At 44.9% G+C, this 27340-nt stretch overlaps 2 protein-coding genes across 12 annotated transcripts in view; both read left to right on the top strand.

Moving 5' to 3' along the window:
• The first annotated feature begins 329 nt into the window (after positions 1-329).
• The window catches only part of LOC126996792 (ral GTPase-activating protein subunit alpha-2-like), a 52372-nt gene continuing 25361 nt past the window's right edge, over positions 330-27340 (top strand). For 2 of the 11 annotated variants that reach the window (XR_007751635.1, XM_050857672.1), the window contains exons 1-2: positions 14872-14950; positions 27139-27259. Coding sequence is in view for 7 of the 11 variants with exons in the window: in XM_050857672.1 (XP_050713629.1) it covers positions 27223-27259 (37 nt within the window). In the remaining 4 variants the exon portion in view is untranslated. Of the gene's footprint in view, positions 409-14871; positions 14951-17526; positions 17669-18958; positions 19116-26042; positions 26165-27138; positions 27260-27340 lie in introns of those variants that run through there. The other 9 variants (XR_007751636.1, XM_050857684.1, XR_007751630.1 and 6 more) reach the window with 6 other exon arrangements.
• Positions 17227-18946, top strand: LOC126996838 (uncharacterized). The gene is made up of 2 exons (XM_050857714.1): positions 17227-17735; positions 18570-18946. The coding sequence occupies exons 1-2, from the start codon at positions 17227-17229 to the stop codon at positions 18577-18579; spliced, it is 519 nt and encodes a 172-aa protein (XP_050713671.1). The 3' UTR covers positions 18580-18946.

Here is a 27340-nt window from a genome sequence, read left to right as displayed (position 1 = left end):
GCAGCAGAAAGATGAATACTTAGGAAGAACAGACACCAGAAGACCTGGCGGCCTATGGCGAGGGCGTCTACGTGTGGTATGACAGGATAAATGAAGGCTGAAGGAGGTAACTAAGAAACAAGGAAGAGGAAGAGGTGAAGTGATAGTTACATAGTTTGAGAGGGAAAAAGGTTTATTAGGATATTATGCAGAGGGAGTGGGAGGAGGAAGTAGTGATAGTTATGTAGTTGAAGAAAAAGAAAAAAAGGAGGAGAGTTGTGGTAATAACCAATCCTAGAGGAAGGGGGAGGGAAGGGGGAGCCAAAAAGGGAGGAGAATGGAACAGTTGTCAGTCAAGGAGGGAACCCGGCGTGTGAAGGCTGTGGGGACGGTGTGGAGGCAGCGGAGACACTTGTCGTTCAGGTGACGGTGAGTGTCGTGCACTGTGGTTAAGTTAAGGCTGTGAATCTGTGTTGAGGCTCGGGAGCGATGTTTTCAGGGTCAGGATATGTTTCAATGTTAGTATCTGTGTGCATTGTTTACTTATATCTTAACCAGCGTAACTCGTTCCAGCTGTTCCTGTGGTCCACATCCACCCAACAGCTTCCTCTTTTGTACCTGCATTAGGATACTACATTTCCGTCTAATGCTCTTTTGGATCCGGATCTGGATAAATAATGCGCAGGGCTCCTTCCAGGGGCATAACACGCATATTTGTGTTGGCTGTGTCGGGGGAGCCGAGTGTGCAGGGGAGGGAAGTGGATCAAGTGTAACTGTTAGTGTTGGTGTGTTGTGGTGACTAGTGAGTGTGTGTTTGTTTTCTGAATGCGACTATTGTACCGCAGTCTAAAATCTGTTGAAGGAGGCTTTTCCAGTCACGTATGGTGCGTGGAAAGTATGAGTGCTTGTATGCGTCAGTGTTAGTGTGATATGTTTGGTATTTATGGATGTGTTTGTTACGAGTACGTTCACTGTTTGCCTTGTGTAGGTATGTGTGTGGATCAATGTCAATGTGAGTGTTAGTGATCTTGTACATAAGTGTAAGTCTGTGTGCTTGTCTGCGTATGTGAAGAGGGTCCACGTTTATCTGTTGTTTGATCCGTGTTGTGATTCCAGGAGTTCGAGTGTAGTTGTTTGTAATGAACCTTGCCGCCTTGGTGTTGATTTGTTCTACCCTATCACTGTTTGGGTGTGTGTAAGGATCCCACACCGAGGAGCAGTATTCCAGCTGCCACGTCGTTAATTACCTGCGTATTCTCACCAGTTCAAATGATTCCACCTATTTTGAAGAAGTTTGTTATCACATCCACGTATTAGCTTCCTCTTGTCTTTCCGCCTATTGCTCATCCACCTTAGTAGTAGTTTGTCAGCTCGCCATGGATGGCATTCCTCCCCTGCTACTCACCTGGTCCACATCTTGCGTTACACCTCCACATCCACCCACTAGCACCCTCTAATGTCACTCCACTTGTGCAATGCCATTCCTTTCTGCTTTGTATAATCAACCAAGCCCTCACCTTAAAATTCAACCTCCACACTTCATGTCCACCCATTCCACCTAAAATTTATCTCCACCTAAAATTTATTAAAGCCTATTAGACCCTCAGTCCACCATTCCACTCGCGATCTTTCCTTAAACTCTTCCACCTGTTTTCTGCCATCCTTTGTCTCCTAGTGCACTAAAATCTTCCAGGTCCAGCGCCTCGCAGCAGAAGCACTGGTGCCCTGGAGGCTGCGTGGCCGGGCAGGACCAGAAGCAGCAGGCTGCCACTGCTGTGAGGATTAAGAGAACCACCACGACTTTGCTGCTGGCATCTCGGCCACAATGGAAAGGAAAATATTGAGTCAGGAGTGTGACAAGATTTGAGACTGAGAGCAAGTTCACCAGACGCTGCCTTGCACACATTGGTGAAGGAAACCATGAGTGCCAAGAGTGTGGGGAAAAACTCCCTGGGAAGGCCGACCTCAACAAATACACCCACACCTTCCGGTGGAGGACCTCATGAATGCCATCACTGTGGCAAAATTTTCCGTTACAAGAGTCGACTCATCAGACACACCTTTTTACACACTGGTGAAAGACCTCATGAATGCCATGAGTGTGGCAAAAGGTTCAGTATAAAGAGTAACCTTAACAAACACACCCTTTCACACACTGGTGAAAGACCTCATGAATACCATGAGTGTAGCAAAAGGTTCCCTGCGAAGAGTAGGTTATACAGACACACTCGTGTACATACTGATGAAAACACTCCTGAATGCCATGACTGGCGAAAGGTTCAATCAGAAGGAGGCCAGCTCTACACGGTCTCCACGTCCAGCCCAGCCGGGTCTCCACCCAGTCTCTACCACCTCCTAGAGCCCCTGCAACCCACTTCTACCAGTCTCCTTCAGTCCAGCCCACTTCTACCAGTCTCCTCCAGTCCAGCCCACTTCTACCAGTCTCCTCCAGCCCAGCCCACTTCTACCAGTCTCCTCCAGCCCAGCCCACTTCTACCAGTCTCCTCCAGCCCAGCTCACTTTTACCAGTCTCCTCCAGCCCAGCCCACTTTTACCAGTCTCCTCCAGTCCAGCCCACTTCTACCAGTCTCCTCCATCTCAGCTCACTTCTACCAGTCTCCTCCATCCCAGTCCACTTCTACCAGTCTCCTCCAGCCCAACCCACTTCTACCAGTCTCCTCCAGCCCAGCCCACGCCTACCAGTCTCCTCCAGCCCAGCCCACGCCTACCAGTCTCCTGCAGCCCAGCCCACGCCTACCAGTCTCCTGCAGCCCAGCCCACTTCTACCAGTCTCCTCCAGCCCAGCCCACTTCTACCAGTTTCCTCCAGCCCAGCCCACTTCTACCAGTCTCCTCCAGCCCAGCCCACTGCTACCAGTCTCCTCCAGCCCAGCCCACTGCTACCAGTCTCCTCCAGCCCAGCCCACTTCTACCAGTCTCCTCCAGCCCAGCCCACTGCTACCAGTCTCCTCCAGCCCAGCCCACTTCTACCAGTCTCCTTCAGCCCAACCCACTTGTACCAGTTTCCTCCAGCCCAACCCACTTCTACCAGTCTCCTCCAGCCCAGCCCACTTCTACCAGTCTCCTCCAGCCCAGCCCACTTCTACCAGCCTTCTCCAGTCCAGCCCACTTCTACCAGTCTCCTCCAGCCCAGCCCACTTCTACCAGCCTCCTCCAGTCCAGCCCACTTCTACCAGTCTCCTCCAGCCCACCCCACTTCTCCCAGTCTCCTCCAGCCCCGTGACGCCCCTCCCGTAAGACTCGAGGGTTGCCCTGCTCCTGGGTTTCTGAGCTGCCTTGTCTAAGTCCAAAGACTCTCCATGTTTGTGAGTTTTTTGTTTTTATGTGTTTGTGTGAATTTGTTCTGCCTTTTCTCCGGCCTATTAAACTTTCATGTTTTTAGTGTTTTAGTGTCAGGTAAGTTTAAATATTAAGGGGACTCCAAGCTCGGAGAACATGGAAAAATCGAAAATATTTACGATTCAATTCATCCAGTTTTGTTGAGTACAGTGTCCTAGAAACAGTGAAAAAGTAATATTTTGGTGCACGGCGACAATATATCGGGGTGGTAGGCGTTTGAAGGGTCTGGTATACAAGCGATTTAACCCTCAGGAGTTCGAATGGCTATTTCTTAAAACATTATTTTTATTGTATTATAAATATTCCCAAAAAATCCAGAATGCAATATATCTCCTCCAAACTTGGTGTGTTTATTGATGATGAGTGTAGAAACACATGTATAGACAATTTTCTTTAAAAAAGTGGATATAACATATTGCATAGAAAATAAGACCACACAGACCCCATGGTCCAGACTAGGTGGTCTGTCCTTAAACCTAAGTGAATCTACACTAATCAGATGGCTCCAAAAGGTTGTTTTTCTACTCTAGTTAATATTAAGTTCAAGGAAGTGACCGTCAAGCTTGTTTTTAAAGGAGTCAATCGTGTTATACTGGACCTCTGAAAGTGGGAGCTTGTTCCATCCTCGCACTAAAACGTTGGTGAAGAAAAATTTGGTGCAGTCTGAATTTACCTGTCTACATTTGAGTTTTATGCCATTGTTCCTCGTTCGCAAAGTGTCATCGTTCATAAACAATTTTGTTCTGTCTACATTCGTGAAACCATTAAGTATTTTAAAACATTCGATCAGTTTTCCTCGGAGGCGACGTTTCTCAAGAGAGAACATGTTAAGTGTGGAAAGTCTTTCTTCGTAGGATTTGTTGCGCAAGGAAGGGATCATTTTTGTCGTCCGACGCTAAACACCTTCTAATTTAGCAATGTCCTATGCATGGTGGGGAGACCAAAACTGTACCCCATATTCCAAGTGGGGTCTGATAAAACTATTGTAGAGCGGAAGTATTACATCTTTATTCTTGAATAAAAAGTTTCTTTTAATGAAGCCCAACATTCTGTTCGCGTTATTTGCTGCATCGATGTGAGAATTTGAGGTTTGACGCGATTTTGACCCCCAGGTCTTTAACGCATTGAACGTTTGTGAGTTTAACGCAGCACGTTTTGTTATCGAACTTCTTATTCCTTGTTCCAACTTGAAGGACCTGACATTTGTCTACGTTAAAGGGCATCTCCCGTCTATCATTGGGAGGAAAAAATGAAATTGACGTGGTCATGGCAATGCTGCGTCTTTTTTTCACATCCCCGCCTATGGCACCGGTAGGCTATCTTCATGGGCCAGATAGTCGGCCCAAGCCCGTCGTGGCGCAGGCAATTTTTTTATTTTATAGTTGAGCCAGTTATGCTTGGCTCATTCTGCCCCCCGGAACTCATTCATGATTCACTGGACGGTTTCTTCTAGAGTCCGGGTTGATGGGTGGTCTTCTGGACAGCATGTGGGTAGTTTTAGGCCACTCAGCGGTGACTGAATAATCCCAGGTGGTAGCATACTGATTCGAACCGACGTTGTCCATGGCGTGGTAAATGTAAGCCTCTCACGCTAACCACTCAGCCACCGCCTACCCCATGCGACCATGACAGATCATGACATATGAGGAATATCGCAGGTATCTTCGTTTCTTAATAACAAATAATAAGACTGGTAGTGCATTTTAAATAAAAAAAACATGCATGACGTAACGTCATGAACGAAAAACATTTACATTCATACACAACGAAGGAAGGACAGCATTATATAAACATATCCCAAAATTTCAAGCCATTAGAGCCCTCTTTCCCAACTCTGGGGTCGTGACCTTAAGTGGGGTCACCAAGCGCTTTTCCTGGGGTCGCCAAGACCTCAAAATATCAAGCATGGTGTTATGATGTTATAATAACACATATACAACTAAACTAGTGGTGTTGCGGTCGTGTCTAGAGCTGCATGATCGGGGTCGCCTGAAAAAAAGGTTGGGAACCACTGCATTAGTGCAAGAACTTTTCTTTATTAATATTATCGTTCCGAGCTTGGGATCTCCTTAAGATTGTGAGATCAATAAGTTGGGTAAAAAATAAGCCATATAAATGTTGGCTGAAAATCAGTAAATGGATATCTGAGAGTATTTAGTTAAAAATTATAAAACCTCCATCCACCACTCTACATACCATTGGTCTTCCACTCCACCCAATACTTATAGTCAATTATTCCGAGCTAATTTATATCTATTGCTAGTCCCCAAAAAATATATTCTCCAAAAAAATGTGCATTACATTGTGCAATACTGTTTGTGCCTTGATCTAACTGGCATGGAAGTTGAAGGAAAAGAATGACTGACTGGCTTCCTGTTAACTGTTTGTACCTTGTTCTTACTGTCATTGTGGAGGACGAGAAGAGTGACTGACTGACTGGTTGGTTCACTGTTAACTGTTTGTACCTTTTTCTTACTGTCATTGTGGAGGACGAGAAGAGTGACTGACTGACTGGTTGGTTGGTTCACTGTTAACTGTTTATGCTTTATTCTAACTGACATTACGGAAGACAAAGGGGTTGTGACTGGCTGACTGGCCCCTGTTGGCTGTTGAGTGTAAGGCGGTGAATCGTGAGGTGTTGATGGGGGAGAGGGGGGGAGAAGCCAGTTTGCATCACGTCACTGTGCTGGTGGGCGGGGCTTATACGACAGGCCAGTGTGAACAGAACGAACGAAGCTGGGGGGAAGATCGTTGGGGTTGACACACACACACGACTACTATATATATTACTGTAGTTCCAATAGGCTTAAGTGCTTCCTCACTTTCTTCCTCCTCCTCCAATCCTTTCTCCCTCCTTCCCTCCACGCATCCCTTCCACACCTTCCCGAATCTTCCCTTGCCTTTCCTTTCCTTCTGTTCCATTTCTTTTTATCAGGATTTTTACTTTTTCTTGTTATTCATAACTGAGATTTATAGGCGCTTCACATCTTTTTTTTTCATATATCCTGGTTTTGCGTTTTTTTATTCACCGTCGGCGTATGCGAAACTGTTATTGGTTTGATGTTTGAAAATGTTAGGAGAAAAAAAATCCTTTATTACAGTGTGTTCTGTCTCATGAGGAGGAAGATTTTTTTTCCGTTCATGCCTTTCTTTCGTGTCTCTCCTTATTGTCTCTCCTTCATGGTTTCAGTGTTGTTGTTTTTCTACATTTATTTGAGTTTTGTGTTTAATGCGTCTTTTATATTATATGTCTCTCTCTCTCTCTCTCTCTCTCTCTCTCTCTCTCTCTCTCTCTCTCTCTCTCTCTCTCTCTCTCTCTCTCTCTCTCTCTCTCTCTCTCTCTCTCTCTCTCTCTCTCGTCATCTCTTTTGTTTCATTCACTGTTATTCTGTCGTTAATGTCCTTTCTCCTGTGTTTCATCTTTATCCCTACACCTATTTATTCCTCTTTTCCTCCTTGTTCTCCTACATCTTGCTTACTCTGCATTGCCATGGTCTTGCTTTTGTCATTTATATTTATTGCGCTGATTTATTTTTCCTTTCTCTGTCATCTCTTCTCTTCTGTCATCGTTTCTCTCTTCATTCCACTTATTTTTTTAATTTACTGCTATTATTTTTATCTACCCTGTACGTCTTTTTACGTTTGTCTTTTTCTCCTGTTTATCACCTTTATCCATACACACATTTGTCTTTTACACCATGTCCTCATTCCTCTTTTTTCTACAATGTTATTTTGTTTTCTTTTTTCATTGGTATATCGAGTTTATTATTTTTTTTCCTTTGTCTTTCGTCTTAATTCCTGCGCCGCTTTCTTTCCTCCATCCTCCTTGTCCTCGTTCGCCTTCCATCTTCCTCCCCTCCTCGCTCCTGTGACTCCCTCTGGCTTGTGTGTCCTTCCTGTCCTTCCTCTCCCATCCTCTCCTCGCTCCTGTGACTCCCTCTGGCTTGTGTGTCCTTCCTGTCCTTACTCTCCCATCCTCTCCTCGCTCCTGTGACTCCCTCTGGCTTGTGTGTCCTTCCTGTCCTTCCTCTCCCATCCTCTCCTCGCTCCTGTGACTCCCTCTGGCTTGTGTGTCCTTCCTGTCCTTCCTCTCCCATCCTCTCCTCGCTCCTGTGACTCCCTCTGGCTTGTGTGTCCATCCTGTCCTTCCTCTCCCATCCTCTCCTCGCTCCTGTGACTCCCTCTGGCTTGTCTGTCCTTCGTGTCCTTCCTCTCCCATCCTCTCCTCGCTCCTGTGACTCCCTTCGGCTTGTCTGTCCTTCGTGTCCTTCCTCTCCCATCCTCTCCTCGCTTCTGTGACTCCCTCCGGCTTGTCTGTCCTTCGTGTTCTTCCTCTCCCATCCTCTCCTCCCTTCATCGCTGCCGTCTCCTTCATCTCCCCCTCCACTCTGCTCGTCTTTCTCTTGCTTTTACTTACTGCATATTCCTGTCTGGGGCTTCATCATCATCTTCATCTTCTTCTACTTCTTTTTCCTCCACCTCTTCCCATCTCTGCCTCTATTTCCCTCTTCTTTTACTCTCATCTTTATTCTATCTCCTCCTCCTCTTTCTTATCTCATCTCTTTTCCTTCTTTCTCCTCTTTTCATCTCCGTTTCCATCTTTTTCTTCATTTTATCTCTTCTCTCTTCTTCTTCTTCTTCTTCTTCTTTTTTCAACATCTTCTTCTTCTTTTTTCATCTTCTTCTTCTTATTCTTCTTTCATCTTCTTCTTTTTTCATCTCCTTCTTCTTCTTCTTCTTTTTCTTCTTTTTTTTCTTTTTTTTTCTTCTTTTTCTTTTTCTTCTTTTTTTTCTTTTTTTTCTTTTTCTTCTTCTTTTTCTTCTTTTTCTTTTTTTTTCTTCTTTTTCTTTTCTTCTTCTTCCACATCCCCAGGCGCTTGGATCTTTGTATTTCAGAAGCCTCGGAAAACAACAAACCCATCGCAATAACCGAGATAAAGACTGGTTTGATTTCATAGTGTTATCTTCCATTTTCCTGCTCTCCTTTTTCCTTCATCCGTTCAGTTGTTTGTTTTATGGTCTTTTTTTAGCATTTATGTTCGTTTCTATTTTATGTCTTTTTTCCCATTTTTTCCACTTATTCTTTATTTTAGATAAGTTTCGTTTTTTCACTGTTTTGCATTTTCCCTTTTTTTTCTCTTTTATAATTATTCCTTTTTATTTATCCACCGTCCACTTATTCCCCTTTTCTACCTTATTCCCTTTTTTAGATTTTTTTTATTAGTTTTATAATTTGAATGATTCCCTCAGTCTGAAGATGTGTGTGTGTGCGTGTGCGAGCGTGTGTGTGTGTGTGTGTGTGTGTGTGTGTATATATATATATATATATATATATATATATATATATATATATATATATATATATATATATATATATATATATATATATATATATATATAGATATATATATGAACGCACCCCTAGAAAATAATTACAGGTATGAACTAAAATATGAATTACTCTCTCTCTCTCTCTCTCTCTCTCTCTCTCTCTCTCTCTCTCTCTCTCTCTCTCTCTCTCTCTCTCTCTCTCTCTCTCTCTCAACGCAAACACATTTCTTTTTTTCTCTGTTTTTTCCTCAACCTTTTCAAGCAGCAAAATGCAGATCATCTCTCATTTGACATTCAGACATCCATCTCTTTCCAACCATGAACGAGGGAAAGGGGGGGAAAGGGAAGGAGGGAGAGAACAGAGAAAGAGGAGAGGGAGGAAGAGGGAGAGGAGAGGAGAGGGAAATAGGAGAGGGGAGTTAGAATGAAAGAATAAGGAAGGAAGAGGAGTAAGGTGTAAGGGAGATGGGGAAAGAGAGGAAGGAGGGAGGAGGGAAGGGAGAGGGGAGGAGGGTGGAAGAGGACAGGGAGTGAAGGAACAGGAGAAGAGGGTGATGAAACGAAGGAAAAAGGAAGAAATGCAAAGGTGTGCGGGAGATGGGAAAGGAGAGGAAAGAGGGAAAGGGGAAGGGGAGGGAAATGAAGAAGAGAGGAGGAGGGCAGAAGACAGAGAATGGAATGAGGGAATAGGAGGAGAGAGGAGTGAACGAGAAAATAAGGAGGGAATGGAGGTGTGAGGGAGATGGGGAAGGAGAGGAATACATAGGAATACATAGGAAGAACAGACACCAGAAGACCTATCGGTCTATGACGGGGGTGTCTGTTTACTACCGCTACTACTAGTAAGCTACGTGTGGTAGAACAGGACAGAATAGATGAAGGCTCCTCCCCATCCACCTCTCCCTCCGGCAACGTGCCGGCAGGAAATAGTTAGAAGAGGACACCATGTACCTTTAAGGAAGAAAGGGCCATGGAAATTTTACAGTAAAGAGGGAAATAAGAGGAAATTACTACCCTTAACTTACACTACTGGTAACCTAATCTGTGGGGGAAAATGACTTCATTTCATAAGAACATAAGAACATAAAAATACAAGGAGGCTGGAAGAGGCCGAGTGGCCTACCAATGGAAGCCCCAGAATCCCTCCTAATACTCACGATGGGTGAGGTGTAGTTTCAGGGGCACAGGTGGAGGCTTGATCCTCGTTTTACCGGCGGTACTAGGCACGGCACCAGTAACCTGTCACCTTACTGCACCCACACCTCACTCCACCTGTCATGCGGACATTAACTGTTGCTTTACTCTATTGTTGACTTTCGCTATTTGAAATCTAGGTTGTGGGGGAGAATTATATGAATATAGGTTGAGGTCTTGCTGCATTCTGTCTGAAAACATGCGAAAAAGGGTCAGTATAATCTTATATCCCTGAAGTACTTATCCAAAGAAGACTTAAAGCTATTGATACTCAGTGCGCTAACTACTGACGGTGGGAGTCCATTCCAGTGATCAACGACTCTGTTATTGAAAAACTTCTGTACACCAATGTGTTACATCGATTTCCCTTTAACTTCATACCGTTGCTGCGTGTTCTTGTGTTGGTGTCTCTCTAAAATAGACTATCCGGGTTAATGTTGTCGAGTCCATTAAGGATTTTGAACACTTCAATTAAGTCCCCTCCTATCCTTCGCTTTTTTAGGGAAAACATATCTAAACGTTTTAAACGCTCGTCATATGGCAAGTTTCGGAGCGCTGGAATTTGTTTGGTTGCTCGTCGCTGTATCCTTTCTAGCAAAACTTGATCTTTGATATAGTTCGGTGACCAGAACTGAACGGCGTATTCTAGGTGTGGTCTTACAAATGCTAAATATAATCTCTTCATAAGTTCGGGTGATTTATAATCAAAGTTTTTTGAGATTAATCCCAACATCATATTGGCTTTTTTACTCGCTGCAGAACATTGATCACTCATTTTAAGAGTGTTATTGATAATGACACCAATATCTTTTTCTTGATTTACTTCGCTGAACTTATGTCCTTGAATCTGATATTTAAAGTTAGGATTTTTTTCACCTATCTGCATTACTTTACATTTATCTACGTTAAAACTCATTTGCCATTTTTCGCTCCAGTCGGCAAGTCTTATTAAATCTGATTGAATGTTCTCGCAACTTTGACTGTTCATTACCGTACCTCCTAGTTTGGTGTCGTAGGCGAATTTGGCTACTTTTGATAGGATATCAGTGTCTAAGTCGTTCACGTAAATTATGAATAGTGTTGGCCCCAGGACCGAACCTTGGGGCACGCCACTGGTGACGGGCTGCCAATCCGATGCTTCACCATTAAGAACTACACGTTGTTCTCTGTTGGTGAGCCAGTCATGAATCCACGCACATAGATGGTCGTTAATACCGTGGGAACGCAGTTTTGAAATAAGCCTAACGTGAGGAACTTTATCAAACGCTTTCTGAAAATAAAGGTAAATTACGTCATATGGGCTTCGGGCGTTCCAACATGTATAAACATCGTTGAAAAAGGTTAGTAGGTTGGTAAGGCAAGACCGACTACTACGAAATCCATGCTGACTATTAGTTATCAAATCATTTGTTTCAAGGAAAGTGATCATTTTATCCCTGATCATTTTTTCGAATAGTTTAATTAGGACAGACGTAAGGCTGATAGGACGATAATTATTGGCTTGTATTTTGTCTCCTTTTTTAAAGATCGGGGTAATATTGGCCTTTTTCCACTCGAGAGGCACACTGGCCTGTGCTAATGACTTGTTGAATATTAATGTTATGGGTAATTCTAGCTGTTGACTACATTCTCTCAACACGCGAGGAGATAAATTATCGGGGCCCGGAGATTTATTTGAATCTATTTTCTGCAGGTACGCACGCACTTCGCTGATATCAATTTCGGTCAATGCAAGCTTATGTTCTTCAGGGCCTTGAAAAATTTTCTTCGGGGCTGGAATCGTTGTCAGGTTTTCTTTTGTAGATACGCTACTAAAGGTTGAATTTAGGACCGACGCCATGCCTTTATCATCATTAATCGTATTGCCACTTAATAGTAGTGGGCCGATATTATTTTTAACAGTTTTTTTGTTTCTTATGTAACTGAAAAATAACCTTGGATTTTTCTTGGCATCAAGTGATATTTTCATCTCATATTCGCGTTTCTGTTTTCTGATTTTCCTTTCGCACTCTCTCTTGACATTGATGTAATTAGTATGATCCTGTGAATTATGTGTCAGTTTATATTTCTTATAGAGTTTTCTTTTTTCGACGATGATTTTTTGTAGGTAATTATTCATCCACAACGTTTTTTGATTATCAGTCCTTCGTGGCTTGAGTGGAATGAATTTATTTACACTCGCTGTGATTTGTGCAGTAAAACGATTATACATTTCTTGAACGCTGACGTTGTTGAGCAAATGATTCCAATTTACTGAAGCCAGTTCTCTTTTTAGGTCCGTAAAATTTGCTTTACTATAATTAGGTATTAAGAGCGAGTTTGCTCGTGCTTTTGTTTCAATATTTAAAACGCATCTGATTATGTTGTGGTCACTGGTTGCAAATGGCTCGCCTACCTCACAGGCAGCTATGAGATGACTATCGGTCGCGAAGATTAAATCAAGAATATTATTTCCGCGTGTCGGCATGGTAACAGTTTGATTAAAAATGAATTTTGTGCAAAGTTAATTAATCTCTCGCCTTCTCTGTCGCCAGAAAGTGCATTCCAGTTAACGGAGGGGTTATTGAAGTCACCGCATATTATTGCATTTTTATTTCTGATAACTCTATTTATCTCTGCGTAGAGATTTCCATCAATGTCATCATTTGATTTAGGAGGTCGGTAAATTACGCCCAGAACATACTTTTCATTATTGATCGTTGCTTGTACATACAATGAATCATAAGCCTCTGTTTCGGCAATGTTTAACTGAATGACATCTAAATTATTTTTCGCATATATTATTACACCTCCTCCTTTTTTGTGTAAACGACACTTAGCAAACGCATTGTAACCATTTATAGCTACTTCACCTAAGTGATGTTTATTGCGCATATTCAGCCATGTTTCCGTGATCAAAATGAAGTCGGGTTTTTCAGTAATTGCATGTATTATCAAGTGGCTAATGTATTATCAAGTGGCTAAAGAGAGGAAGGAAGGGAAGTGAAGGAAGAGGAGGAGACTGGAGAGGATGAGGGAAGGAAAGCAGGATGAAAGAATGAGAGGAAATGAAGGAAAGGAAGGGAAATGGTGATGGAGAGCAGAACATGGGAACAAGAGGGGGGGGGTGAGGAAGAGGGACGAAGAGAGGAAGAGGTCATCGTGGGGTGGAAAAGATTACATGAAAATACACAGATAGACTAACAAACATGACCAATAAAAGGGTGAAAAGAGGGAGGTAAGAATAACACCAAACACATTCCAGTGCCGGGTGTGGGCTGCTAATATATAAATTAGTGTTAGGATGCCTGACTACATATTAGCACGAGGCCGTCACTGAACCAGTATGAAAAGAAATTAAGGAGAAGTACCATTTCTTCCTCGTTTTTTATATTTTTATTATACCATCTTCTCCTCCTCTTTCATATTGTTTTAACTCTTCTCTCTTCTCATTCTTAAACTACACTACTATCCCTTCACTTCCTCCTCTTCTTCTTCTTCATCTTCGTTTGTTCGTTACCTCCTCCTCTTCCTGTTCCTCCTTCATAATGCTTTATCTCCCTGGGAAGAAGAAATGCTGCCTCGCCTGGTCTTGTTTTAGTACTCGTTCAGTGACAGCTCATGCTACAGGAAGTCAGGCATACGAGCACCACCAGTTTATGTTAGCAAGCCATACCTGTCACTATAATATATCTGATAGTATTAGTGATTTCACGAGGCAGACATAACCTTTTTTTTCACTCACTCGACAAAATATACCGCAAACGTAACCTTTCGTTTTTCCACAAGACTCAACCCTTCATACTCACTGCACAAGCGTTACTTTTACCCGTGAATTACTTGTTGGAGGACAGCGACGTCATGACTGAGTTTAGGGAATTAAGGGAAGGGTTGCCATCAGAAACCAACCTCGTCCTATGATTCTCTTTTTTCATTATCGTTACTGTGTTGTTATAGTTTAATATCGCAATGCATTATGAGGTGATGAAAATGTTGATCTTGAAAGGAATGACTCTCTCTCTCTCTCTCTCTCTCTCTCTCTCTCTCTCTCTCTCTCTCTCTCTCTCTCTCTCTCTCTCTCTCTCTCACTACATAACCATCATTTCACTACCTCCTCCTCCTCCTCCTCCTCCTCCTCCCCATTTTCTTCCGTCTCCTCGTTTCTTCATCATCGCCGCCCCCATACTGCCTTTTCTTAATCAAGGGTACAGCAAGAAGGGGAAGTGGGTTAGTGGGGGAGGCACAGGCGGGGAAGAAGGAGAGGCAGCAGGGGCGTAGAGTTGCATGGTGCAGTATAATGCCTTACTCTTCATCCTTAAGCTACACAACCATCACGTCACTCCCTCTTGTCCAGTAGCAGGTGCAGCTGTAGCCGGCCTGTTGCCTACACCCCTCGAGCCCTGCCCTGACACACTCCCCTTGGCCATGTCCACCTCTGCAGGGCTCGTCCACAGCCATACAGGCACAGTGCCGGTCTCTCTCCTCCCTTACTGACCCCTTTTGGCCCTTTTCTGCGGCTCCGATGGTTGGCGCTGAACAGGAGGAGGAGGTTGTGATAGTTGTGTAGTGTGAGAATGGCAAGCAGTGTTATGAAGTTATTATGAAGGAGGAACAGGAGGACGAGGAGGTAATGAAGAAACATGGAGGAAGAAAGGAAGGAAAATGAAGTAGTGAAGTGATATTTGTTTAGTTTGAGGAGCACCAAGTATTAAGGAGGAGAGTGGGAGGTACCTGAGGAACATGGAGGAGGAAGAGGTGACTTGATAGTTATGTAGTTGGAAGAGGATGAGGAGCGATAGCAGGAGGTAATTAGGAAACAGGGAGGAGGAAGAGGTGAAGTGATAGTTACGTAGTTGGAAAAGGAGAGAGAGATATTAGGGTATTATGGGAGCGGGAGGAGGAAGTAGTGATAGTTACGTAGTTGAAGAAGAAAAGAAATGGAGGAGGAGAGGGGGAGGTAATAACCAATCCTAGAGGAAGGGTGAGGGGAGGGGGAGGGCAAAAGGAAGGAGAGGAGGAGAACAGTTGTCAGTCAAGGAGGGAACCCGGCGTGTGAAGGCTGTGGGGACGGTGTGGAGGCAGCGGAGACACTTGTCGTTCAGGTGACGGTGAGTGTCGTGCACTGTGGTTAAGTTAAGGCTGTGAATCTGTGTTGAGGCTCGGGAGCGATGTTTTCAGGGTCAGGATCTGTTTTAAGGCTAATATCTGTGTGCATTGTTTACTTGTACCTAACCAGCCTAACTCACTCCATCCGTTCATGAGGTCCACGTCCACCCAACAGCCTCCTCTTCTGTACCTCCATTATAATAGCACGTTTCCGTCTAATGCCCATCCACCCAATCAGCCGCCATGGCGTTAATTACTTCCGTATATTTTATTGTTTTACCAATCCAGATCATTCCACCTATTTTTAAGAGGCTTATTTCCACATCCAACCACTAGCATCCCCTTCCATCCCTCCACTCTTGCTTTTCCACTTATTGCTCATCCACCTTGGCAGTAGTTTGTCTGCTAGCCATGGCATTCCTCCCCTGCTCCCCACCTGGTCCACATCTTGCCTTACACCTCCACATCCACCCACTAGCATCCTCTGATGTTCCTCCACTAGTGCAGTGCCATTTATTTCCTGCTTTCTATAATCCACCGAGCCCTCGCCTTAATATTCCACCTCCACACCTCATATCCACCCATTCCACTTAAAATTTCTCCTGACCAAAAATTCATTAAAGCCTATTAGTCGCTCAAACCTCCTTTCCACTCGCGGTCTTTCCTTAAACTCCTCCACCTGTTTTCTGCAATCCTTTTCCTCCTAGTGCAGTATAACCTTCCACCTTTCCCTTCAGTCTTCACGTCCATCCATTCCACCCTTGATGTGCCACTCCCCTATTGTTAATATTCAATGTTACATTACAGTTTACTTGTTTTCACTTACCTTGCCTTGCATATATTTTTCCATATGCCATATTACACTGACTGCACTTCTCCACCTGCTCCAGCCACCCATTCCTTGACAATATTTTCCCATTGCTTTATTACAATTTGACCAACTCTCCAACTGATCCAGCCACCCATTTCTTGACCATTTTATATCTTTCCAGATCAGGTTAACATGTGGAGGCCAGCACAGCACAAACCTGTCTCCACGTCCAGGCTAGTGCTGCTGCTGGAGTGAGGGCCTGAGGCTGGTGCTGTGCTCGGCACTGTCCTCACAGCCTCTGCCTTCAGGACTCCCCGGTGCATCGCTGGCCCTGGGCCACGGCCGGAGCCTCCTGCAAGACCTGCCAGCGCCTCGCAGCAAAAGCACTGGTGCCCTGGAGGCTTCATGGCCGGGCAGGACCAGCAGCAGCAGGCTGTCAATGCTGTGAGGATCAAGAGAACCACCACCACCATGCTGCTGGCATCTCGGCCACAATGGAAAGGAAAAGATTGAGTCAAGAGTGTGACAAGATTTGAGACTGAGAGCAAGTTCACCAGACACTGCCTTGCACACACTGGTGAAGGGAACCATGAGTGCCCAGAGTGTGGGGAAAGACTCCTTGGGAAGGCTGACCTCAACAACTGCACCCACACCCTCTGGTAGAGGACCTCATGAATGCCATCACTGTGATAAAAGCTTCCGTTACAAAAGTCTACTCAACCAACACACTTTTTCACACACTGGTGAAAGACCTCATGAATGCCATGAGTGTGGCAAACGATTCAGTTCCATGAGTCATCTCAACAGACACACCCTTTCACACATTGGTGAAAGACTTCATGAATGCCATGAGTGTGGCAAAAGGTTCCGTACGAAGAGTATCTTCAACGAACACACCCTTTTACACACTGGTGAAAGACCTCATGAATGCCATCGGTGTGGCAAAAGGTTCCGTACGAAGAGTATCCTCAACGAACATACCCTTTTACACACTGGTGTAAGACCTCATGAATGCCATGAGTGTGGAAAAAGGTTCACTACAAAGGGTAACTTCAACCACCACACCCTTTTACACACTGGTGAAAGACCTCATGAATGCCATGAGTGTGGCAAAAGGTTCAGTAAGAAGAGTAACCTCAAGAGACACACCCTTTCACACACTGGCGAAAGACCTTATGAATGCCATGAGTATGGCAAAAGGTTCACTGAAAAGAAAAAACTCTACAGACACACTCGTGTACATACTGATGAAAACACTCCTGAATGCCATGACTGGCGAAAGGTTCAATCAGGAGGAGGCCAGCACAACACGGCCTCCACGTCCAGCCCAGCCGCGTCTCCACCCAGTCTCTTCCACCTCCTAGAGCCCCTGCAGCCCACTTCTACCAGTCTCCTCCAGCCCAGCCCACTTCTACCAGTCTCCTCCAGCCCAGACCACATGTACCAGTCTCCTCCAGCCCAGACCACATGTACCAGTCTCCTCCAGCCCAGCCCACTCCTACCAGTCTCCTCCAGCCCAGCCCACTCCTACCAGTCTCCTCCAGCCCAGCCCACTTCTACCAGTCTCCTCCAGCCCAGCCCACTTCTACCAGTCTCCTCCAGCCCAACCCACTTCTACCAGTCTCCTCCAGCCCAGCACACATGTACCAGTCTCCTCCAGCCCAGCCCACTTCTACCATTCTCCTCCAGCCCAGCCCACTTCTACCATTCTCCTCCAGCCCAGCCCACATCTACCAGTCTCCTCCAGCCCAGCCCACATCTACCAGTCTCCTCCAGCCCAGCCCACATCTACCAGTCTCCTCCAGCCCAGCCCACATCTACCAGTCTCCTCCAGCCCAGCCCACATCTACCAGTCTCCTCCAGCCCAGCCCACTTCTATCAGTCTCCTCCAGCCCCGTGACGCCCCCCCGTAAGACTCGAGGGTTGCCCTGCTCCTGGTCCGTGAGCTGCCTTGTCAAGTCCACAGACTTGACAAGGTGAATTTGTTCTGCTTTTTCTCCAGTCAGTCCTAGAAGTATCTTAAACCTTCATTTTCTTTTTTTTAATGTTTTGTGTAAAGTAATTTCTGATTATTAAGATTGAGATCAATCCTGGGTCCCTGAGCTGCCTTGTCAAGTCCACAGACTCCCCAAGTTTGTGAGTTTTTATTTTTTTATTTTCATTTGACACGTTTGGGTGAATTTGTTCTGCTTTTTCTCCAATCAGTCCTAGAAGTATCTTAAACCTTCATTTTTTTTTTAATGTTTTGTGTAAAGTAATTTCTGAGTATTAAGATTGAAATCAATCAGTTGGTAAAAGAAAAAAGCTATAGAAATGTTGGCTAAAATCAGTAAATGGATATCAATGAGTATTTAGTTGATATTTATAAATTTAGTTTAAGGAGCTTAGCAATACTGGCAAAAAAAGTGCATTTCTATGGGTATTAATTGATAGTTATAATTCTAAATAGTGTAAATGCTATAGTAATCTGGCCAAAAATAGTATGTGGATTGTGAATACACAATCGGTTCTTATCATTTTAGCATTCATGAAATGTGTACTTTTAACTTTTGTTGTGTGGTCTTTTGCTCCGTATAATCCACAATGTCCACCTCAACTTCCACCTCCATTCAGTCCATCTTCCACCCAGCCATTTGGTGCCATTTCAGTTCATTCCAGCCTATTGTAAGACAGTTACCTGTCACCCACGGCCTTCCAGTTGTTCTCCGACACTCGTCGTTCTGCTTTCAGGTGTCGGGTATTTCCTGTCTTCCACCTCCATCCACCATTCTATACACCACACACCTATTAACCCTTTTATTGACTTCCAGGACAGTTTAACAAGCCCAGCCCAGCCTGGACATGCTGACTGCCACAAGCACAAGCGTCTGCTAAAGCTGTTCTCTGATATAGCCCAGGAGCTCAAGTCTTGCTCAGTACCCAATAATAAGCAGTGTGAATTTCAAATGCTTATTTACCAATTTTTAGTCATTTACCAATTTTTAGTCAATGTTAAGAAATACATTACACTGTGCAGTGTATTTCAGGCGTCAATCTATAGAAAAATTTATAATTTCTTTGTACAGCATGTCAAATTCTTAGTAATGTGCACCATGCATCGCTTAATTAATATAACCTTTATTAATGTAGCCTTATCAGGGCTTAACATGAAAGGAGAATAGGCTACAGTAATTCAAATATAACGCCATTTTCCTTACAGAATCGGGCAGCGACTACGAAGACTTTACAAACCCTGAATTGGCAGCCTGGCCACAACATGTCCTTGCGACAAGACCTCGTCCCCTCTGACTGGAAAATGGATTGCGTAACACCGATTTTTAAGAATTATTGGTCCATTAGTCTGACTTCACTAGTAGGTAAGTTACTCGAGAGCAAATTAGACAAAATTGTGAGTTACCATGAAAGCCACTCATTTATTAAGGATTCTCAATATGGCTTCCGTAACAAGAGATCATGTTCGTTGAACCTATTTAACCTTTTATGAAGACCTCTTTCTCAGCTTATAAAGTAACCAAGTCACTGGACATATTCTATCTTGATTTTCAGAAAGCATTTGATAAGTTCCACACCATAAATTACTTAATTTAAAAAGCAGCTAGGTATTGACGGTAAAGTATGCCAATGGACTGGATGTTGGTTGAACAACAGACAGCATAGAGTGACTATAGATTGATTTAACTCAGAGTGGATGCCCGTCACTAGTGGTGTCCCTCAGGGCTCGGTTCTTGGCCAGTTATATCAATGACGTTGACGTTAGACTCGGTAATCTTTGTAGTAAATTTGATGACACAAAGACTGGTAATTATGCCGTCACTGATGAAGACACAGCCTCCAAGAAGATTGCATGAAATGTCAGGTTCTCCATTTACTTAATGTAGATAAGTGTCAGGTTTTCCAATTGGTACAAAAAATAGTTTGATTATGAAAGCGTGGCGTTGAACTCAAAAGCGTTCAGTGTGCCGAGGGCCTGGGTGTCAAAATTGTCAAACCTCAAATTTTCAAACCAATGCATTGATGCAACGAAATGAATAAAATGCTTGTCTTCATGAAGATAAACTTTTCTTTGTTACAAATGAAGATGTAATACTTACAATAGCTTGGTCAGACCCCATTTAAAATATGCGATACAGTGTTGGTCTCCCGACTAGGCAATGCACATTGCTAAATTAGGTGTGCGACAAAATGTGTGCTCCAAAATACTCACTGGCTTTACTAATGTGGACCAAAACCCAAATCCAAATTGTTTTTGATTGATGACACATTCAGACGAGAAATAATGGCACACAACATTCGTTATAGTAAGTGTAAACAAGTTAGTTAAGGGCGAGAATGGAATAAACTACATCCTTCAGCGTCCAGTGCAGTAAGATTGATTCATTAAAAATCAGCTCGACCGCCAGTTCCTCCAACTTGATAAATAAAAACAAAAACTAAAAACGTGATAAGGACAAGATGGGTCGGTTTTTATTTTTTTTCCTGTTTGACAGTTAGATTATTTTTTGCTAATCCCTAATCCTACGCCCCAACGCCGTAGCGTTGGGGCGGGGCCGTGACCTCACTTCCCTCCCCCAGACCTGACGAACGCACCCTTCCCTCTCTGTCCAGCCCCTCCCATACTTAGGTAGGCTACTCGTTCCGTTGTGTATATAAGGAGAATTGTAAACCATTGTAACTACTTATACTCTTCCTTTACACCACTGGAGATGGTGGCAGTGTCCACCGAAACTGTTTGGTAAAAAAATATAACTATCGTCTGCCAGTGTGGGTTTTTATTTATACATCAAGAAATCACGTCAGTGTGATTAGCCGCTCTTTTTGTTTTGTGATTTCTTGATTTTTGGATTTTTGGTCAGGAGTATTTTCTTCATAATAGTTTTTTTTTTTCTGGCCATGCACGTAAACAGTTATTTTTCTGTTTTGGTGCGTGAGAATGTATGGAGATTTTGCCAAAAAAAATCCTTGCATATTTTACTTCGATGATAAAAAAAAATATCGCATAAGTGACGAGAGATGTTGTTGATTTGTCCTCCTAGGGTAGGGTACGGGCTGGTGAGCCCGTCAGAGGATGTCGTCAGTTTACCAGGAGTTTATCGAGGAGGTGGGAATTTTGCCACCACCTCTGCCAGGGTGGAGTCTTGGGTGAGGCTCACTCGCTCTGCTGCTGTCTGGGGAAGCGAATTTCATAATTTTTCGTGTTCTACTTTCATTGGTTCATTAATTCTTCATCATCACTTTCTTCGTCCATGCAGTCCTTCCATTCATCTTAGATTTATTTGTCTTGTGTGTGTTTAAAATGTTTTGTGACGTGCGTGTTTTCTTCCTCCTTTCTTTTATCTTCTTTGTCATTGTATCTCCTTTTTTTTGGGGGGGGGTATTTCGTTGGAGGCTTATTTCTTTCTCTTTTTGTCTTCTTCCATTTCCTTGTTCTCATTCATTTGTATTTTATTTCATCTCTTATACGTCTTTTAGTGTATTTTTCTTGTTTTTCATCTTTATACTTACACATTTATTTCTATTTTCCTCCTTGTTTTCATCCCAATTGTCTATGTCTTTAATATTTTCTTGCCTCGTTTTTTTTCATTTACTAATATTGAGGAGTTTTTTCTTTTTCTTTTTGTTTCCCTTCCATCTTCGTCGTCGTTCGCCTCCCATCTTCCTCCTCTCCTCGCTCCCGTGACTCCCTCTGGCTTGTCTGTCCTTCCTCTCCCATCCTCTCCTCGCTCCTGTGACTCCCTCTGGCTTGTCTGTCCTTCCTCTCCCATCCTCTCCTCGCTCCCGTGACTCCCTCTGGCTTGTCTGTCCTTCCTCTCCCATCCTCTCCTCGCTCCTGTGACTCCCTCTGGCTTGTCTGTCCTTCCTCTCCCATCCTCTCCTCGCTCCTGTGACTCCCTCTGGCTTGTCTGTCCTTCCTGTCCCATCCTCTCCTCGCTCCTGTGACTCCCTCTGGCTTGTGTGTCCTTCTTGTCCCATCCTCTCCTCGCTCCCGTGACTCCCTCTGGCTTGTGTGTCCTTCCTGTCCCATCCTCTCCTCGCTCCCGTGACTCCCTCTGGCTTGTGTGTCCTTCGTGTCCCATCCTCTCCTCGCTCCCGTGACTCCCTCTGGCTTGTGTGTCCTTCGTGTCCTTCCTCTCCCATCCTCTCCTCGCTCCTGTGACTCCCTCTGGCTTGTCTGTCCTTCCTCTCCCATCCTCTCCTCGCTCCTGTGACTCCCTCTGGCTTGTGTGTTCTTCCTCTCCCATCCTCTCCTCGCTCCTGTGACTCCCTCTGGCTTGTGTGTCCTTCCTCTCCCATCCTCTCCTCGCTCCTGTGACTCCCTCTGGCTTGTCTGTCCTTCCTCTCCCATCCTCTCCTCGCTCCTGTGACTCCCTCTGGCTTGTGTGTCCTTCCTCTCCCATCTTCTCCTCGCTCCTGTGACTCCCTCTGGCTTGTCTGTCCTTCCTCTCCCATTCTCTCCTCGCTCCTGTGACTCCCTCTGGCTTGTGTGTCCTTCCTGTCCCATCCTCTCCTCGCTCCTGTGACTCCCTCTGGCTTGTCTGTCCTTCCTCTCCCATCCTCTCCTCGCTCCCGTGACTCCCTCTGGCTTGTCTGTCCTTACTCTCCCATCCTCTCCTCGCTCCTGTGACTCCCTCTGGCTTGTGTGTCCTTCCTCTCCCATCTTCTCCTCGCTCCTGTGACTCCCTCTGGCTTGTGTGTTCTTCCTCTCCCATCCTCTCCTCGCTCCTGTGACTCTCTCTTGCTTGTCTGTCCCTCGTGTCCTTCCTCTCCCATCCTCTCCTCGCTCCCGTGACTCCCTCTGGCTTGTGTGTTCTTCCTCTCCCATCTTCTCCTCGCTCCTGTGACTCCCTCTGGCTTGTGTGTTCTTCCTCTCCCATCCTCTCCTCGTTCCTGTGACTCCCTCTGGCTTGTGTGTTCTTCCTCTCCCATCCTCTCCTCGCTCCTGTGACTCCCTCTGGCTTGTGTGTTCTTCCTCTCCCATCCTCTCCTCGCTCCTGTGACTCCCTCTGGCTTGTGTGTTCTTCCTCTCCCATCCTCTCCTCGCTCCTGTGACTCCCTCTGGCTTGTGTGTTCTTCCTCTCCCATCCTCTCCTCGCTCCTGTGACTCCCTCTGGCTTGTGTGTTCTTCCTCTCCCATCCTCTCCTCGCTCCCGTGACTCCCTCTGGCTTGTCTGTCCTTCCTCTCCCATCCTCTCCTCGCTCCTGTGACTCCCTCTGGCTTGTCTGTCCTTCCTCTCCCATCCTCTCCTCGCTCCTGTGACTCCCTCTGGCTTGTCTGTCCCTCGTGTCCTTCCTCTCCCATCCTCTCCTCGCTCCTGTGACTCCCTCTGGCTTGTCTGTCCCTCGTGTCCTTCCTCTCCCATCCTCTCCTCGCTCCTGTGACTCCCTCTGGCTTGTCTGTCCTTCCTCTCCCATCCTCTCCTCGCTCCTGTGACTCCCTCTGGCTTGTCTGTCCCTCGTGTCCTTCCTCTCCCATCCTCTCCTCGCTCCTGTGACTCCCTCTGGCTTGTCTGTCCCTCGTGTCCTTCCTCTCCCATCCTCTCCTTGCTCCTTTGACTCCCTCTGGCTTGTCTGTCCCTCGTGTCCTTCCTCTCCCATCCTCTCCTCGCTCCCGTGACTCCCTCTGGCTTGTGTGTCCCTCGTGTCCTTCCTCTCCCATCCTCTCCTCGCTCCTGTGACTCCCTCTGGCTTGTCTGTCCCTCGTGGCCTTCCTCTCCCATTCTCTCCTCGCTCCACCCTTCATCGCTGCCGTCTCCTCCATCTCTCACGCTGCTCGTCTTTCTCTCGCTTTTATTTACTGCATATTCCTGTCGGGCGCTTCATCTTCCATCTACGTTTGCATCTTCTTCTTCTCCTCTTCCCATCTCCGTTTCCATCTCCCTCCTCCTCCTCTTTTCATCTGTTTCAATCTCTTTCTTCTTCTTCTCTTTCTTCCTCATCCCCTTATTTCCTTCTCCGTTTCCATCTCAATCTTCCTCTCTTTCCTCTTCTTCCTCTTCCTCCTCCCCAGCCGCTTGGATCTTTGTATTTTAAAAGCCTCAAAAATCATAACAAACCCACCGCAATAGCAGAAATACAGTATCCGAATATCTTTTAATAGCCTTAGATTGTGTCATTATGAGTAATTTGTTCTCTTAGCGGTCTACTGTCTTGTACTATTCTCATTTCCCTTCTTGCCGCTCATTGCGTTTGTTTTATATTAATTTTATCAATATCCTTTTTTATATCATTTTCCCTTATTGTTTTCCAGTGTCTTGGTTTTATATTAATTTCTCACTTTTCCCTTTTCTGTTTTCTCTTATTTACTTTTCTCCTCTGTTATATTCATTTTTATAATTTTCCTTTTTCATGCCCTTTTTTGCCTCAAAGAATTTTTTCCCGTTTTTTTGCTTTAAAATAACTCCACAGTCCGAACGTGTGTGTGTGTGTGTGTGTGTGTGTGTGTGTGTGTGTGTGTGTGTGTGTGTTTTGAATATGATTTATGAACGAAAAAGGTATGAACTAAAATAAGAATTACAGTTATAGCCTATACTGAAAAAATAAACATAAACGTAACATAAAAAAGAAAAAGTAATCGGTACATTCTCTCTCTCTCTCTCTCTCTCTCTCTCTCTCTCTCTGCGAACACAATTTATTTTTTTTCTATTATTTGACATTCAGGCATCTAAACCCAACCATGGACGAGGGAGAGTGGGAGGGAGGAAGAGGGAGATGAGAGACCGAAGGAATGAGAGTCAATGAGGATGAAACGATATAAAATTAGGAAGAAAAGGAAAGGTGTGAGGGAGATGGGGAAGAAGAGGAAAGAGGGAGAAGGAGAAGGAAAGGGAAATGAAGGAGGAGACTGGAAAGATGGAAGAAAGGAAGGAAAATAGTGAGGGAGAGTAGAACAAGGGAACCAGAGAGGTGGTGGAGGAGAAAGAGGGAGGGAGGGAGGAGGAGGTCTGCGTAGGGTGGAAAAGATTATATGAAGATACACTCAAATAAACTAACAAATATGGCAACGAATGAAAGAATAAGAGAGAGAGAGAGAGAGAGAGAGAGAGAGAGAGAGAGAGAGAGAGAGAGAGAGAGAGAGAGAGAGAGAGAGAGAGAGAGTGTGTGTGTGTGTGTGTGTTTGCCGTTCAAAATCAACGATTACAGCACTACATAATACATCGTGACGTTAGGCAGGACAAACAGTTCAGTGCCGATAATAGAAACTTGATCGCAGGACGAGTTTGATTTTTTATGCAATTTCACTCCAAAACAACTGCGTGAAATCAAAATGACCTCAGACACATTCCAGTTACAGGCGACGTGGCTTGCTTACATTTAAATTGGTGTTCGTTTGCCTGACCTCCCATCACCGCGAGGCTGTCACTGATTAGCTAGGCGGGAAAACAAAACCAGCGTGCTAGCATTTCTTCTTCGTCCTCGTTTCTTTATCGCCTCCTCCTCCTCCTCCTCCACCTCCTCTTCCTCCTCCTGTTCCTGTTCCTCTCACGATGCCTTTTAACTCTCCACTCTCGCTTCTCCTTATTCTCAATATACAGAACTATCACTTCACTACCTCCTCCTCCTCCTCCACCTAATTTCATTACCTCCTCCTGTTCCTCTTTTACAATGCTGTAACACTATCTCCCACCTCCTCTTATCCACCAGAAGATGCAGCTGTAGCCGGACTGTTGCCTGCACCCCGAGATCCCTGACACTTCCTGTCCACCTCTGCGGGGGTCGTTTATAGCCCATACAAGCACAGCGCGGGAAAACAATTGGTCCGTTCGCAGCCTGGCGTCTTAATCCCTATCACCGCTACAGTTTTGATTTCCCCTTCACTTCTCTGGCCAGAGGAGCGACTTAGCGCTTGTCAACGCTAATTTGCAAAGAGAATTTGACGTCTGAGAATGTTGAGGAGAGTTATTAAATTATTAGGAAGGAGGAACAGGAGGAGGAGGAGGGGAAGGTAATGAAACTAGGAGGAAGAGGAAGGAGTAGTGAAATGATGGTTAGGTATGGAGAGTTATGTAGTTGGAGGAGCAGCAAGTGTTAAGGAGGAGAGGGAGGGAACTAAGGAACAAGGGGGAGGGGGAGGAGGTAATTAGGAATCAAGGTCGAAGGAGGAGGAAGAGGTGAAGTGATAGTTACGTAGTTGGAGAAGGCGAGGGAAAAGGGGTTATTGGGATATTATGGAGAGGGAGTGGGAGGAGAGATAGCGGGAGGAGGAAGTACTGATAGTTATGAAGTTAAAAAGAAAAAATAAAGGAGAAGGAGTAAGGGGAAATAACCGGTCCTAAAGGAAGGGGGAGGGGAAGGGGTGCGCAAGAGGGAGGAGAGGAGGAGAACAGTTGTCAGTCAAGGAGGGAACCCGGCGTGTGAAGGCTGTGGGGACGGTGTGGAGGCAGCGGAGACACTTGTCGTTCAGGTGACGGTGAGTGTCGTGCACTGTGGTTAAGTTAAGGCTGTGAGTCTGTGTTGAGGCTCGGGAGCGATGTTTTCAGGGTCAGGATCTGTTTTAATGCCAGTATCTGTGTGCATTGTTTACTTGTACCTAACCAGCCTAACTCACTCCAGCCATTCCTGAGGTCCACGTTCACCCAACAGCTTCCTCTTCTGTACCTCCATTATAATAATAACAATAATCCGCCCAATGTTCATCCACCCAATCAGCTGCCATGTCGTTGATTACCTGCGTATTGTTTTTTTTTTTATCATCAGTCCAAATCATTCCACCTATTTTTAAGAGGTTTATTACCACATCCACCCACTAGCATCCCCTGATGCCCCTCCACTAGTGCCCCCACTTGTGCAGTGCTATTCCTTTCCTGCTCTGTATAATCCACCAAGCCCTCACCGTAAAATTCCACCTCCACACTCTTAAAGAAGACTCGCAGTGTAGTAGTTTAGTCTGTCTATTTAGTATTTGATTTTGAACAATAACTGAAAAGTCAGAATGATTAAATCACTGATTCTGATGACTGATACCGATTGACTGATGAGTCCGACTCACCGTAAAAAAAAAAAAAAAAAAAAACTGAACATGCCGCTCTGCAAATGTCGTCTTCGATAGTTTTCAAAGTACCACAAAAAAGTACCGCAGGATTTTTTAGTGCAGTCCGCGGTAGTGCGGTATTTTCAGAAATTTTGCGGTAGTGCGGTACTTTTTTTGTGATGTGGTACTACCGCACTAAGTACCGCACTTGCCCACCTCTTCTGCCTTCACACCCCACGCCCCTGGAGGCCCTATCACATGGATGGAAGAGTGCCTTTGGGGATGACTCACAGAACTTTGTCAATTCATTCCTCTTCCTGTTTTGTCCCTGCTTTTTTCTTTTTCTTTTTTTTTCTAGCTGTTTCTTGGTTGAAGTTCTGTTTCGTATTTGACCGTTCACTTTGTACTTCCAGGTTACGGAAACGAGGACTTGCGCACTCCCTCCCCTTTAATTGCCATCATCAGGCTCCGAGTCGCCCTCCGTGAACGACTCGCTGATGGGGACAGAGCTGGGCGGAAACACAGCCGGCATCGGTGAGTGTGGAGAATTTTACCAAGCACTAATGCTTACCTTTCTTGTCCTTCTTCATTGTCTCATTAGAAATATTAAAACTA

Source organism: Eriocheir sinensis, chromosome 1 (assembly GCF_024679095.1).
Source record: "Eriocheir sinensis breed Jianghai 21 chromosome 1, ASM2467909v1, whole genome shotgun sequence".
In the NCBI taxonomy this organism is placed as follows: domain Eukaryota; kingdom Metazoa; phylum Arthropoda; class Malacostraca; order Decapoda; family Varunidae; genus Eriocheir; species Eriocheir sinensis.
Note: the sequence above shows the minus strand (reverse complement) of the source record. Positions and strands in the feature narration are given on the sequence as shown.